The sequence below is a fragment of the Rhinolophus ferrumequinum genome, chromosome 9 (assembly GCF_004115265.2).
Source record: "Rhinolophus ferrumequinum isolate MPI-CBG mRhiFer1 chromosome 9, mRhiFer1_v1.p, whole genome shotgun sequence".
NCBI lineage: Eukaryota > Metazoa > Chordata > Mammalia > Chiroptera > Rhinolophidae > Rhinolophus > Rhinolophus ferrumequinum.
Genome location: NC_046292.1, coordinates 14,010,303 through 14,022,802, shown reverse-complemented (window position 1 = coordinate 14,022,802; position 12,500 = coordinate 14,010,303). Strand labels below are relative to the sequence as shown.

Below are 12,500 nucleotides of genomic sequence, written 5' to 3'. Positions count from 1 at the left end.
TTGCCCACTATTCCCTGCTTTCTAATTAAACTGGTCTAATTAAAAAAAAAACCACCTTACTATAATAGTAAACAGTCCCTTGGATTTGCATAGGGCTTTATAAAACTTGTTTACACTGTTTCCCATAATTTTCAAAATACACTTAAAAATATATATGTCTGCCTTAATTTTGCTGATAAAAATCATACCCAGGGTTATCTGGCTGTTCACTGGTGAAACGAGAACTTTATTTCATCTTTAAATTGCACAACTCTGTTTCCACTGTTGAGGGTTGTCTTACATGGAAAGGGCAGGCATTGCATAGTGAGTACGAATATGCAATCTGGAATCAGACTGCCCAACTTTGTAACCTTGTTTTTCCACTGCCTCGTTGTGTGACCTTGGAGAAATGACTTAGCTTTTCTGTGTCGCTTAACTTCTCCTCTTCAGTAAAGCAATAATAGTACCTATTTATTGGGGTTGTTGTGTTATCTTGTTTATTCCACACATGTAAAGCATTTAGAACAGCACTCGTCACTATAGTGAGAGCAAAATGGTGCAATACAGACTATAGAATTTTTCAGTAAGGGGAGCTGTGCATGGAAGTTAGCAGTAATTTAAAGAAATGAGGCTTGATTAGGTCTAGAAGAATGTGTGGAATTTCGATGGGATGGTGGTAGAGTGGGGAAAGCATTCTTCATAGAAGGGGAAGGAGCTTTGTGAGAATAGGATGGGAAAGGAGCTTCGTGAAAAAATTTCAGAGGCAGGAGTTGGCACTCTTTTTTGCGAACTGAAAGAAGCCTGGATCTAGACTAACAAGGTGTGGGATCATGTCGTGAACAGCTTTGAAGTTAGCTTGAGGCATTTCGACCTGACACGTGTTCAGGTGACTGACAGCATCCAAAGGGGGCCTTTGTAAACATATTGACCTCATAGTAGAGTGCACTACAAAAATAGCAGCACAGTGCCCAGCAGGGACGGCAGGGTGGCTTGTACTGAGGTCGTGACAGTGATTAGAGAGAAAGGGCCAATCTGAGAAGCTTTGAAGCAGTTGGTTACGTATGTTTTACCTGAAGATAGAATTAGTGATCAAACTCTGAGTAATGGAACTCTTGCCAGGACAAAGTATATGCTAATGTAATAATTAGTGTTGCTGAGAAAACGAAAATGTTTAAAAGGGAACTGATTTAACTCATACTCATTCCTGAAGCTTTTGAACCTCGGTTAGGAAGAGTCTTTTCAGACCAGTTATTTAATTTGATAAGAGTTAGGGTTTTAATGTTTTGCTTAAGTTACGTGATACCCACATTTATAGAGCAACTAGTAGAAAAATTGTTTGACAGTTAAATTACTCCCTTAATTATGTTCCCAAAGTTCTATGCACATACTTCAACCCTGACTCATCATTCTCTACCATGATTATTACGTATTCATCATCTCCTAAATTCCTTGAATTTCAGTGACCAGATCTGTTAGGTTGTTGCAAAAGTAATTGTGGTCTTTGCAATTATTTTTAACCTTTTAACCAGCAATTAATCTTGCACCAACCTATTATTACGTTTATTCCTGCATACCCATAATAAATACACAAAAATACACAGAAAATGTCTGTGGGATGAATGACTTAATTAGAGAGAGTGTGTGTGCACATGTGTATGTTTTGTGTCAGCGCTGGCTTAGAAATATTTTCATTGGGAGTTTTTTTATTGGGAGTTTATTTGGAGTGTCAGCGATGTACAAGATTTGATGGTATAGTTCCTGCTCTATAGCATCCTGTTAGAACATAGGGGATCCCCTCTACTCTTCTTCCCCAAGCATGTGGATGATATAATTAATAAAACTTTAGTGTCAACTCAGCCTGTAATGCTTTGTGGTTAGATAAAAGATTCAGAATTTTTCCTCCAAAAAAAAAAATCAAAGCTCAGTAAAGCACCTCAAATGGTATTAGTTCAGCCCTCATTATTCTGCCCCTCAGTTGGCTGCCCCAGCTGATCTTTTTTGTCTACCTAGCAGCTACCCAGTTCCAAAGGAGTTGTATGACATTCTTCTCATTGGGTGCTGTCCTAATAATTCTCGAGAGGTGTGGCAAAACACATCACCAAACTTTTGGATTATGTTAACCCTTTCTTCAGATGTCCTGTTGGCCTGCATGTATAGCTTTCCGTTTGATTCTTTCTTGTCCCATACGGCAGTCCCCTTTAAGCCCTAAGTCACCTGGCTTGTTTTCTCCCTGCATGTGAGGTTCTCTAGCCACCATTTAGACCACTGCCCCTTGACAGAACAGCTCTTGCTTCAACACTTTGTTCTTGTTTTTAATGATAATTCAGTTTCTTCTTTCCTGCCATTTGGTTTTGATAACCTAATTTAAAAAAAAAAAAAAAAAAAAACCAAAAACCTACAACCCTCTTAAGACAGAGACACTATGTTAAAAACAACTTTCTTTCTCAAGGTATTTTATTAGGCTGACTTTTGTAGATACTGGTTTGTAAAACGTGACTCATTTGTTTTTTGTTAATGCGTATATACTTTTTTATTTTAATGTAGAAATTTTGCCTCAGAGAATTCCAGAGTTGATTGGTACTTAAATAAAGATGCCCATTGCTTGATCACACAGTTTGGTTGCTGTTGTGGTCTGATGATAATAAATGATAGGTTTTTGAAGTGCCTTGGCAGTTGGAAAACTGGTTCTGTATGTGCAGGTAATGACTTAGTTTCTTCACTTGAAGTAAAAAGAATGTTACTTGTTAAGGGTGCCAGTAATTTATTATTTTTTGTCCATTTTAACAAAGTACCACATGTAATAGGAATCAGAACTTTAGTTCAGAGAATAAATTTGTATCAGGGAATTACCTTGTATTTCAAGTCTTTTCTTCATTGATACATTTATCACTCTTTTTTTGTTTTCTCTACAGGCCTCAGCTTTTGAAGAATGCTCTGCAGAGAGCAGTAGAGAGAGGCCAATTAGAACAAATAACTGGCAAAGGAGCTTCTGGAACATTCCAGGTTAGAGGCCAAAGAGTCTTCGTTGTAAAGACGTGGTTCTCAAAAGTTTTATTGAGGACCCCAATAATTATTAATTCATTTTTAAGAACCTATTATATGTTAACATAAATACCATTTTTATGAAAATAGAAACTATACTTCCCAAAACAAAAAAATACTAATGAGAAGAGGGGGCACTGTTTATTACATTTTTGCAAAAGTCTTTAATGTCTGACTTAATAGATAAAAGCTGGTGTTTGTTTCAATATATTTTGGATTATATCTATGAAGAAAATCTATCCAACTTACAGAAATACAGTTAGAAAAATGGAGTACTTTAAGATAATTTTCAAACAGTTGTGGATATTATTCTTTGATACCCAAACTCAACAAATGATTGTTTTTTAATAGCTGTATTGAAGTATGATTTATATACTGTAAGTTATACTCACTTTAAGTTAGAATTTATAAGTCAGTGATTTTTAGTAAATTTATAGAATTGTACAACTGTCCCCACAATCCAATTTCATCACCCAGAAAAGAAGATCCCTGTGCCCATTTGTAGTCCCTGTTCCCATCCCCACCCAAGCTACTAATCTACTTTCTCTGTGTATAGATTTGCATTTTCTACACGTTTCCTAGAGATAGAATTAGACAATATGTGCTCTTTCGTGTCTGGCTTCTTTCACTTAGCAGACAGTTTCTGAGTTATCCGTGTTGCAGCATCAATCGGCATTGTCATTCCTTTTTAGTGCCAAATAGTATTCCATTGTATGGACCTAACACATTTTGTTTATCCGTTCACGAGTTGATGAACATTTGGGTTATGTCTACTTTTCAGCTATTACAATTAATGTTGCCTGGAAACATCTACGTCCAAGTCTTTGTGTGGATATAGGTTTTTATTTTTCTTGGGTATGTAACTAGGAGTGTGGACTTGCTGGACTATCTGGTAAATTTGTGTTCTAAGAAACTGCGAAAGTGGCTGCATCATTTTATATTCCCACCAGCAATGTATAAGGGTTCCAGTTTCTCCTATGTCTGTGCTGACACTAGTTATAGTCTCTTTTATTGTAGCCATACTAGTGCTTACAATGTGGTATCTCAATGTGGTTTTGGTTGGCATTTCCCTAACGACTACTAATGTTGACCATCATTGCATGTGCTTAATGGACATTTGTCTATCTTCTTTGGTAAAATGTCTATTCAAATTATTTGCTTATTTTTATTTACTAGTGCTTTATTTACTTACCTTTTTTTAATTTTGCCTATTTTTAAAATTGGGTTATTTGTCTTTATTTAGAAGAGTTATATAACTAGATAAAAGGTCTTTATCAGATAGATGATTTGCAAATATTCTCTCATTCTGTGGCCTGTGCTTTCACTTTTTTAATAGTTTCTTTTAAAGCATAAAAGTGTGTGGTTTTTATGCAGTCCAGTTTATTTTTTAACATTGTTTATGCTCTTGGTGTTGTATCTAATAAATCATTGCCTACCTTAAGGTCACAAAGATTTACTCCCATCTTTTCTATTAAGAGTTTTATAGTTTTTGCACTTACATTTAGGTCTGTGATTCATTTTGAATTCAGTTTTGTTTATGGAGTGAGGTAAGGGTGGAAATTCATGTTTTAAGATTATCCTCTCCTCATTGGTTTGCCTTGGCACCTTTATCAAAACTCAGTTGACCATAAATGTAAGCGTTTATTTCTGGACTCTCATTTCTGTTCCAATGATCTGTACATGAGTTCTTAGGCCAGGATCACATTGTCTTGGCAACTGTAGCTTTGTAGTTAAGTTTTGAAATTAGGAATAATTCTTTTTCAAAATTACTTTGACTCATCTGGTTTCTGTGCATGTCCACGTGAGTTTTAGGATCCACGTCAATTTTTACAAAAAAGCTTGCTGGGATTTTGGTAGAGGTTTCAGTGAACCTGTAGATGAATTTGAGGAGAATTAATGGAGTTTTGCCAGCCACAAACACTGGCTCTTCATTTGTTTAAATCTGTAACTTTTCTCAGCAAGGTTTGGTAGTTTTCAGTGTTCAGGTCTCATATTTCTCCTGTTAATTTTTTTCCTAAGTATTTCCATGCTATTGTGAATGGAATTTTCTTATTTTCATTTTTAAATTGTTCATTAGTAGCCTATAGAAATAAAATTGGTTTATCTATTGATCTTGTATTACGTAGCCTTGCTGAACTCATTTACTAGTTTTGGTGGTTTTTTTAAGGGGTTCATTACAATTTGTTTGAATTCCCTAGGGTTTTTCTACATACAGGATTGTGTCATCTGCAAATAAAGACCATTTTACTTCTTTTCCAATCTGGATGTCGTTTACATTTTTTTTCTTTCCTGATGGCACTGGATAGAAACTCCAGTACATTGATGAGAGCAGACAGCCTCGGCTGTTCAGTGGTCATTATTAAGTTAGCTGTGGGTTTTTCCATAGATACCTATTATCAGGTTGGGAAAGTTCCCTTCTTTTCCTAGTTGTTGGATTTTTTTATTATGAATGGCTGTTGGATTTATCAAATGTTTTTTCTGTGTTTCTTAAGATGATCATGTCATTTTTGTTCCTTATTTTGTTAATTCGGTGTATTACATTAATTGATTTTATGGTAGTTCCTTAACAGTTAATTGCCATGTTGAACCTGAAACCATATCAGTGAACTTCTTGTACTCTGTTACCTTAAAATCGTTTGGTCTGTCTTGAACTTTGAGTAGATCTTTTAACCATGCATAATTTTGAACACAGTCATTTAGAAACTGAATTATGCAGATTTTTTTAAATGTTGCCATATTGCATCAAACAGTAACAAAAATCACATTCATTAATATCACTGATACGAGATCACTGATCTCATCAGAAAGATTAAGTACTAGGAAGTTATCAAGCTCACCATGGTACATACGTGTTTTCCCGATTTAAATTTTCTCCTGAAAAGCTGAATTTTATCATTGGCAACAAATACTGTTAGCTGTTTTCCTTGAAGTGACAGACTCACTTAATTCTTTTTCAGGAAAATGTCTACCAGATACCTAAGTCTGAATAACACTTTATCTGTTAGTTGTTCCTTCAAGTAAAAAGAATATTCCATGAAAAATGCAGCTAGTTCAGCTCAGAACTCAAATAATTATTTTTCCTTGAGTATTTTTCCTTGAGACGACCATCATACACCTCCACCTGCAGCCGACATGCTTTACATGCTTTATGCGTTCTTCCCAGTTTCATCCCATAAAATGCCAAAAAGACATGCACTGGGGTTAAGATTCAGTGACATGATTGGTACTAACTTCATCAAGCACCTGCCTAAGTGAAACGGCCTTTTTCTTTTTAAACCACAAGTGCAGAGCAGTAAAGAACATAATTATTAACACAAGGTGTTTGTGCCTCCCCTTGGTCTGTGGGAAGGCAGCACAGTTTTAGCCGCCATTGCTTCCCCCCCAACCCCTTCCCCGTCAGTGCAAGTGTCACCTCGGTGAAAATGCAAATCACATCTTAGTTTTATTATGAAAATAGTTTTAATTTTGCATATCCTCTGAAAGGGTCTCAGGAACCCCAAGGGGTTTGTGGGCCAATCTTTGAGAATCACTATTGTGGACCATACCCGAGTTGTCCTTTTACCCCAAATTTTTGCTCACCTTATTAGTGCTCACCTTTGTTCCCCATCCTTTTGTCCTAGACATATCCTATGTAATTTTCTGTTGTAACTACATTTTTCAGATTCAGAAAAGGAAAGTATATTTAATTGAAAGCATCTTAATTAATGGAGGGCCTAATAAGTTCACCTGCTTATTGGGGTAGAGCTGTCACTCTCTTTGGGTTAGCTTGGCTGTTGCTATTTTAGATTGAATGGAGGGGTAGATGTCAGCAGAAAATATCCATAGGAGGGTTGGGACTCCTCAGTTAGATTAAATACCTGATAAGTGGAAATAGAAAGTCCCTAACCTGACAATTTATTGTAAAACATATCTGTGCTGATGCAGGAACTCCGACCCACCTGGTGCAGAGGAGTCTTGTCTTGACCTGCTTTGGGAGAGTGTTGTCTTGATGCTTTTCTCTTCCTCCTTGGAAAACAGCTGAAGAAATCAGGGGAGAAGCCCCTGCTTGGTGGAAGCCTGATGGAATATGCAATCTTGTCTGCCATTGCTGCCATGAATGAGCCGAAGACCTGCTCCACCACTGCTCTGAAGAAGTATGTCCTGGAGAACCACCCAGGGACCAATTCTAACTATCAAAGTAAGACTCAGAGTTGTGTGCATTCAGCCGGGTTAAGGGGTTAGGGCCTTTATCTTGGAGAAAATCCCTAGAGATTTTGCTACCAGTGACAAGCATTAACTATTGACTAGGAAAACTAAGAGGGAATAACTTTACAAATGTACTTTAGTATTTACAAAAAGAAAAACAGACATAATCAAGGCTTATTCTTAATTTACAATGTGCTAAAGATCAGAATGTGATTTTACTTTCTGTTAAGTAAAATATTTTTATTGTGATTTCGATAAATCTCTAGGTTCATAACACCTCCCAAGTATAGTATCTTCTTGCCTAATTCTGAATGTTTACCAAAACATCTAATTTCACCTTGAAACCATACCAGTGTTTTAAAATATTGCTACTTAGGTTATCTCTTATTCACTTAAGCCCTGAAACAGAAAATACTTTTTTTAGTAAAGTATATTTATCCTGTCAGGTGATGATTTAAGACTAGAAACCTTGCCTTAGCAGCACTACCACACAGACTAGTGAGATTGTGTATTTTCTCAGTGAATTATTAGAATATGCACACTGGTGTAGGGTGAAGAATACGGAAGGTAACTAACAAAATGCAAACTTAGAATATATTGTTTTAAATAAAAAGCGAATGTTGAAGTCTCAATACCGACTTTTAATATATATGCAGTATGTATGTTTTAACATTATGAAGGAATGCTTTCTTGTTTACTTTGTACTTTGAAAACTGGTGTTTTTATCGTTCCTTCCTTAAGATATATACTGTGTTTAATTGTGCAAATTGACCCTTACAGGCTATTTTGTGATTTCTCTTTTGGCCGAGTGTTGTAGAAGATGATTATTGGTTTCACTTTCACTGACACTGCAGCTACTCTTTTGGCCACTGAGTCACTATAAAATATATTTTTGATGTATCTTCATAAAAGATGAGTATTAGGCCATGATATTGTTGTGGTACCCCCTGCAGATTCATGAGAAATTGGTTCTGTTTATAGATCCTCTCTTGGGTGGTTACATATTGTTGTACGTATTCGATAGATGTTTGAATGAAATAATGAGAGATTTAGTCTTAGGTCAGCTATTAAACATTTATGTGCACCTGTGGCGCAAGTGATTAAGTACTCTGGACTATTTCCCTTTCTGTGAAATGAGGAATTTGACTCAGTGGTCTCCACAGTCTTTTGCCATTGTAATTTAACTCTTGCCAAATGTATGGGCACTTAATAATTGGTTAGTGAATTAACCCCTTTGACCACAGAGGATTCCTTTAGAATATGTCAATTACTGGATATTAATGACAGGACATTAATGTATAACTGACTTTGGTTGAGAGAATTACCAAATTTAAATAGCTAAATAACTTTCTTCGTTTTTTAATTTTTTGTTCAGTGCATTTACTGAAGAAAACGCTGCAGAAATGCGAAAAGAATGGGTGGATGGAACAGATCTCTGGTAAAGGATTCAGTGGTACCTTCCAGCTCTGTTTTCCCTATTACCCCAGGTAAACATCCAACCCAAAATATAACATACTGGTCATCCTAAATTTAAAATCTGACTAGGTTATAGGCTTGACTTAACTTATTTTACCCTTATTACTATTACACAGAACTGGATACACTTGAAAATAAGGACTACTTAAGGTAGTATTGTTTTTGAGCAAAAGGTTTCCATGGAAAAACAGGAATTTTGGCTGTCCTCCTAGAGCTTATTGGTAGCCAGCTGTTCCTGAAATCCAGCGCTGAATTCCTCGAGACCCTGGAGCAGTATATGTTTTAATTGTCCAGCACCAACTGGGGGGGACACTGGCTGCTGCCAAGAACCCTCATCTGCCTTCATCCTGTGGAGACGGGCATTTACTTGAAAGCCTGTCTTACACGTACCTTATTTATTTATTGAACCAAAACGTGTATTGATGCCTCCTATGGGCCACGCACCTTCTAGTACCTAGGCTGTAGCCTTCTTACCCTTCTCACTTCTAGTAAAATGTCATGCATGACACGTACTACTAAAACCCCATTTTAGCAGGCTGGTGTAGCTTTCTTGTTCTTTGTGTACGAGCATAAGTCTTACTTGGTTGAATGCATATTGGCATTTTTCAAACATTAAACTCAAAGTCATACACATGAAATGTTATGAATGATTAAGAATCAATTTTATTAGTCACAATGCAGCCACGAAGATATGAAATACAGTTTGGGGAATATAATCAATAATGTTGTAAAGATTTTGTAGGGGGTCAGATGGGCACTTGTTTTATTAGGGAGACCACTTTGTGGACGCTGTAGATGCCTGACCACTGCGCTGTACACCTGAAGCTGAAGCTGAGTGATATTGAATGTCAGCTATAATTAAATATAGATAGATAGATAGATAGATAGATAGATAGATAGATAGATAGATAGACAGATAGTCAGTCAGTCACAGGAGGTGGAGTACAGCATAGGGAATAGAGTCAGTCGAATTGTAACAGCTGTATACGATATCAGAGGGGTAATAGATGGGGGAGGAGGGTTACCACTGTGAGGGGTGTTAATGTCTAAACACTGTATTAATTACAGTGTTTTATACACCTGAAACTAAAAAAAATTTAAGTGGAAGAAGGGAGGGAATAAGGTGTGATCTGGGACTTTTATACATTTGCCATACTTTGTATGTGTGTTCAAGATAGGTTACATTGTTTCCTGACATTTGTAACCTAATGTGACATATTGGGGAAGCTCGGAGGAAGGGGGATGTGCAGGGAAGAGCATCTTGGTTCTCCTTATTTTCCTTCTCCTTTATGGAACTCCTCTTTTACCTAACCTTTTTCTTTATTTCCTTTTTTCTGTTTTTTCATAGCCCAGGAGTTTTATTTCCAAAGAAAGAGTTAGATGATTCTAATGATGAGGATGAAGATGAAGATGACTCATCAGAAGAAGACACTGAGGACGAAGAGCCTCCACCTAAAAGAAGGTGTGGACGTGCGACAAAACCTAACTTGGAGTTGCAATGGCAGTAATAGGAGAGGCTGTGAAAAGGGTTTTAGTAACACAGGGTCCTTCTCAACTCCTTTGTGTGATGTTTGAACTTGTCTTCTTAACAATTCAGGGGCTCTGAACTTACGAAACGAAGCATATGAGTATGTAGTTTACTCTTCGGTTTCTCTCTCTCTCTCTCTCTCTCTCTCTCTCTCTCTCTCTCCCTCTCTCCCCCTTTCCCCCTCTCCCCCTCCCCTCTCTCTCTCCCCTCTCCTCTCCCCGCCCTTCCTCCCTCCTTCCATAGTTTGGTTATTCAAAGAAAAATAATTCCCTGTTTTCTTAGGAAAAACATGAAATGGATGTGTAGACGTCCATGAATTGGTTGAATTTTATACAATTTTAGTAAAGCCTCTAGTTAAAAAATAATAAATCACATTTCTGTTCTTAACACAGGGACTTCTACCTATTCTAATTTCTTTCTTGGTAAAGGATCTGGTCATCCTGGAAAGTGATGAGTGACTTTCAAGTGCTAAGTGACTGCCTTTACTCTTTGGTTCTCACAGGTTGCTGAAGAAAACCCCAGCCAAGTCATCAGGGAAGGCTGCATCCATGAAGCAGAGGGCGTCCAAGCCTGTCCCTAAAGTCCCAGCTGCCCAGAGGGGGAAAGCTAGGCCCCTGCCCAAGAAAGCCTCTCCTAAGGCCAAAACTCCTGCCAAGAAAGCCAGACCCTCCCCCTCAGTTATCAAGAAACCCAGTGGTAGCTCTTCAAAGAAGCCTTCGACCAGTGTGAGAAAGGAGGTGAAATTGCCTGGCAAGGGCAAAGCTACCATGAAGAAATCTTTCAAAGCAAAAAAGTAAATTTTATAGGGAAAAAGGGTATCATGAGGAAATTGAAAATCTTATTTTCTAAGGTCAGTGTGCATTTGTTTTAGTTATGATGCTTTTAAAATTACATTTTTCCCTCCCTGCTGAACATTGTGGAGAGGGAATATAAATAAACCAGTTTAGTCATTTGTGAGCTTTAGGCGCTGCTCTTGGTGCCTGCCCCTGCCTTCCCTCAGTCATTTTAATTTCTGCGATAATTCTGGATTTTCCTGAATTGTGTAATCTATACTAGTCCTGTTTTTTTCCTCCACCTCACCCCCTTTATTTTTAATGGTCAGCCTTGGCTTTTTTTTTTTTTCCCCTTCCAGTTTTATCTAAACAGTTGGAAAGATTTTTATATTTGTAGAAAGCATCGAGAACAGGATGCTGGTCAGGTGCTGGAAGTAAAAAGGAGGCAGTAGAGCACTGACTGAATTGTAAAGCCTCCTGCTTGGAGACTTCGCTTACAGTTGTAATAAGTAATCTTATTTATAAAACCACTCCACTCACCCTTTTTTTTCTCCAACTATAAATAAAACACAGACGTGTCAGCGTTGGGAATAAGCCAAATACATTATGATATCATTAAGAGTCCGAAGATACACAACTCCTTTGGGCCACTTTTCACATTGATCATTTCCAGGTATTTTTCATTGGCCCAGGGCATTACATTCCCTTAACAGCAAGCACAAGTTCTCTCTGCCACTTGTTTTTGACTGAAGGGGAAATACAAGAATATATTGAATTTGTGATTCCTGGTGTCACCTGTGTTAGCAAAAATCAAAACTTATAAAATCTCCTTGATCAAATGTTTAAATATATTTTTTAATATTTAGAGCATGACTTCTTGTTTGCCTTTTTTAATAAGGAAATGTTGGAGAGTTACATCATTGCTAATGTAGGAATGTTAAGTGGAAAAACATACAATTTGCAAAAATAAACTAGATTCCAGAATCATCTGTGGGTTCTTTTCCCCTCCTTTCTTTTCACAGCACTTTTGATATCAAGCAAGTGGCTTCCTTTTGAGATATTTAAAACAAATGAAAAAAGGAAATGAAGCCCAACTACGTAACCTCTTATTTGTATTTGTTTTAGTATTGTGAAATTGTGTTAAATAGTACTGGCTTTCTACTTGAGAAATACTGATTTCTGGTTATCATTTATCCTCCCTGTGGCACTTGACATTTTAATTGTCTTAAACTTTTTGGTGTACACCTTCTGGCTCCTTGAGTGCTGCCAGAAGTAAAAGATGTTTGTTTCATTCATTCCACTTGCATTGTCTCCTGGGATCCTGTCTGCAGCCTCAAGTGTGATTGGGAAATGGACTTGAGAAGACTGGCTTGAATTAGATCCATAATTATGTGTGATCCCATCATGAGTTCGTTAGAATTTGTGTTGCATGGAAGGCAATCTTTCCTGTTACAAATCTTCCTTTTTTATGTACATATATTTTGAAAAATATGAATAAACATGAAATTTTAAAAGCT

At 37.0% G+C, this 12,500-nt stretch overlaps 1 protein-coding gene across 6 annotated transcripts in view; it reads left to right on the top strand.

Annotated features, from left to right (window-relative positions):
- The window catches only part of HP1BP3 (heterochromatin protein 1 binding protein 3), a 32,265-nt gene extending 19,765 nt beyond the window's left edge, over positions 1–12,500 (top strand). For all 6 annotated transcript variants that reach the window (XM_033114205.1, XM_033114199.1, XM_033114201.1 and 3 more), the window contains 5 exons: positions 2,892–2,982; positions 7,039–7,198; positions 8,582–8,693; positions 10,031–10,144; positions 10,713–12,500. In XM_033114205.1, the coding sequence (XP_032970096.1) occupies positions 2,892–2,982; positions 7,039–7,198; positions 8,582–8,693; positions 10,031–10,144; positions 10,713–11,007 (772 nt within the window). In that variant the 3' untranslated portion in view covers positions 11,008–12,500. The remainder of the gene's footprint in view (positions 1–2,891; positions 2,983–7,038; positions 7,199–8,581; positions 8,694–10,030; positions 10,145–10,712) is intronic.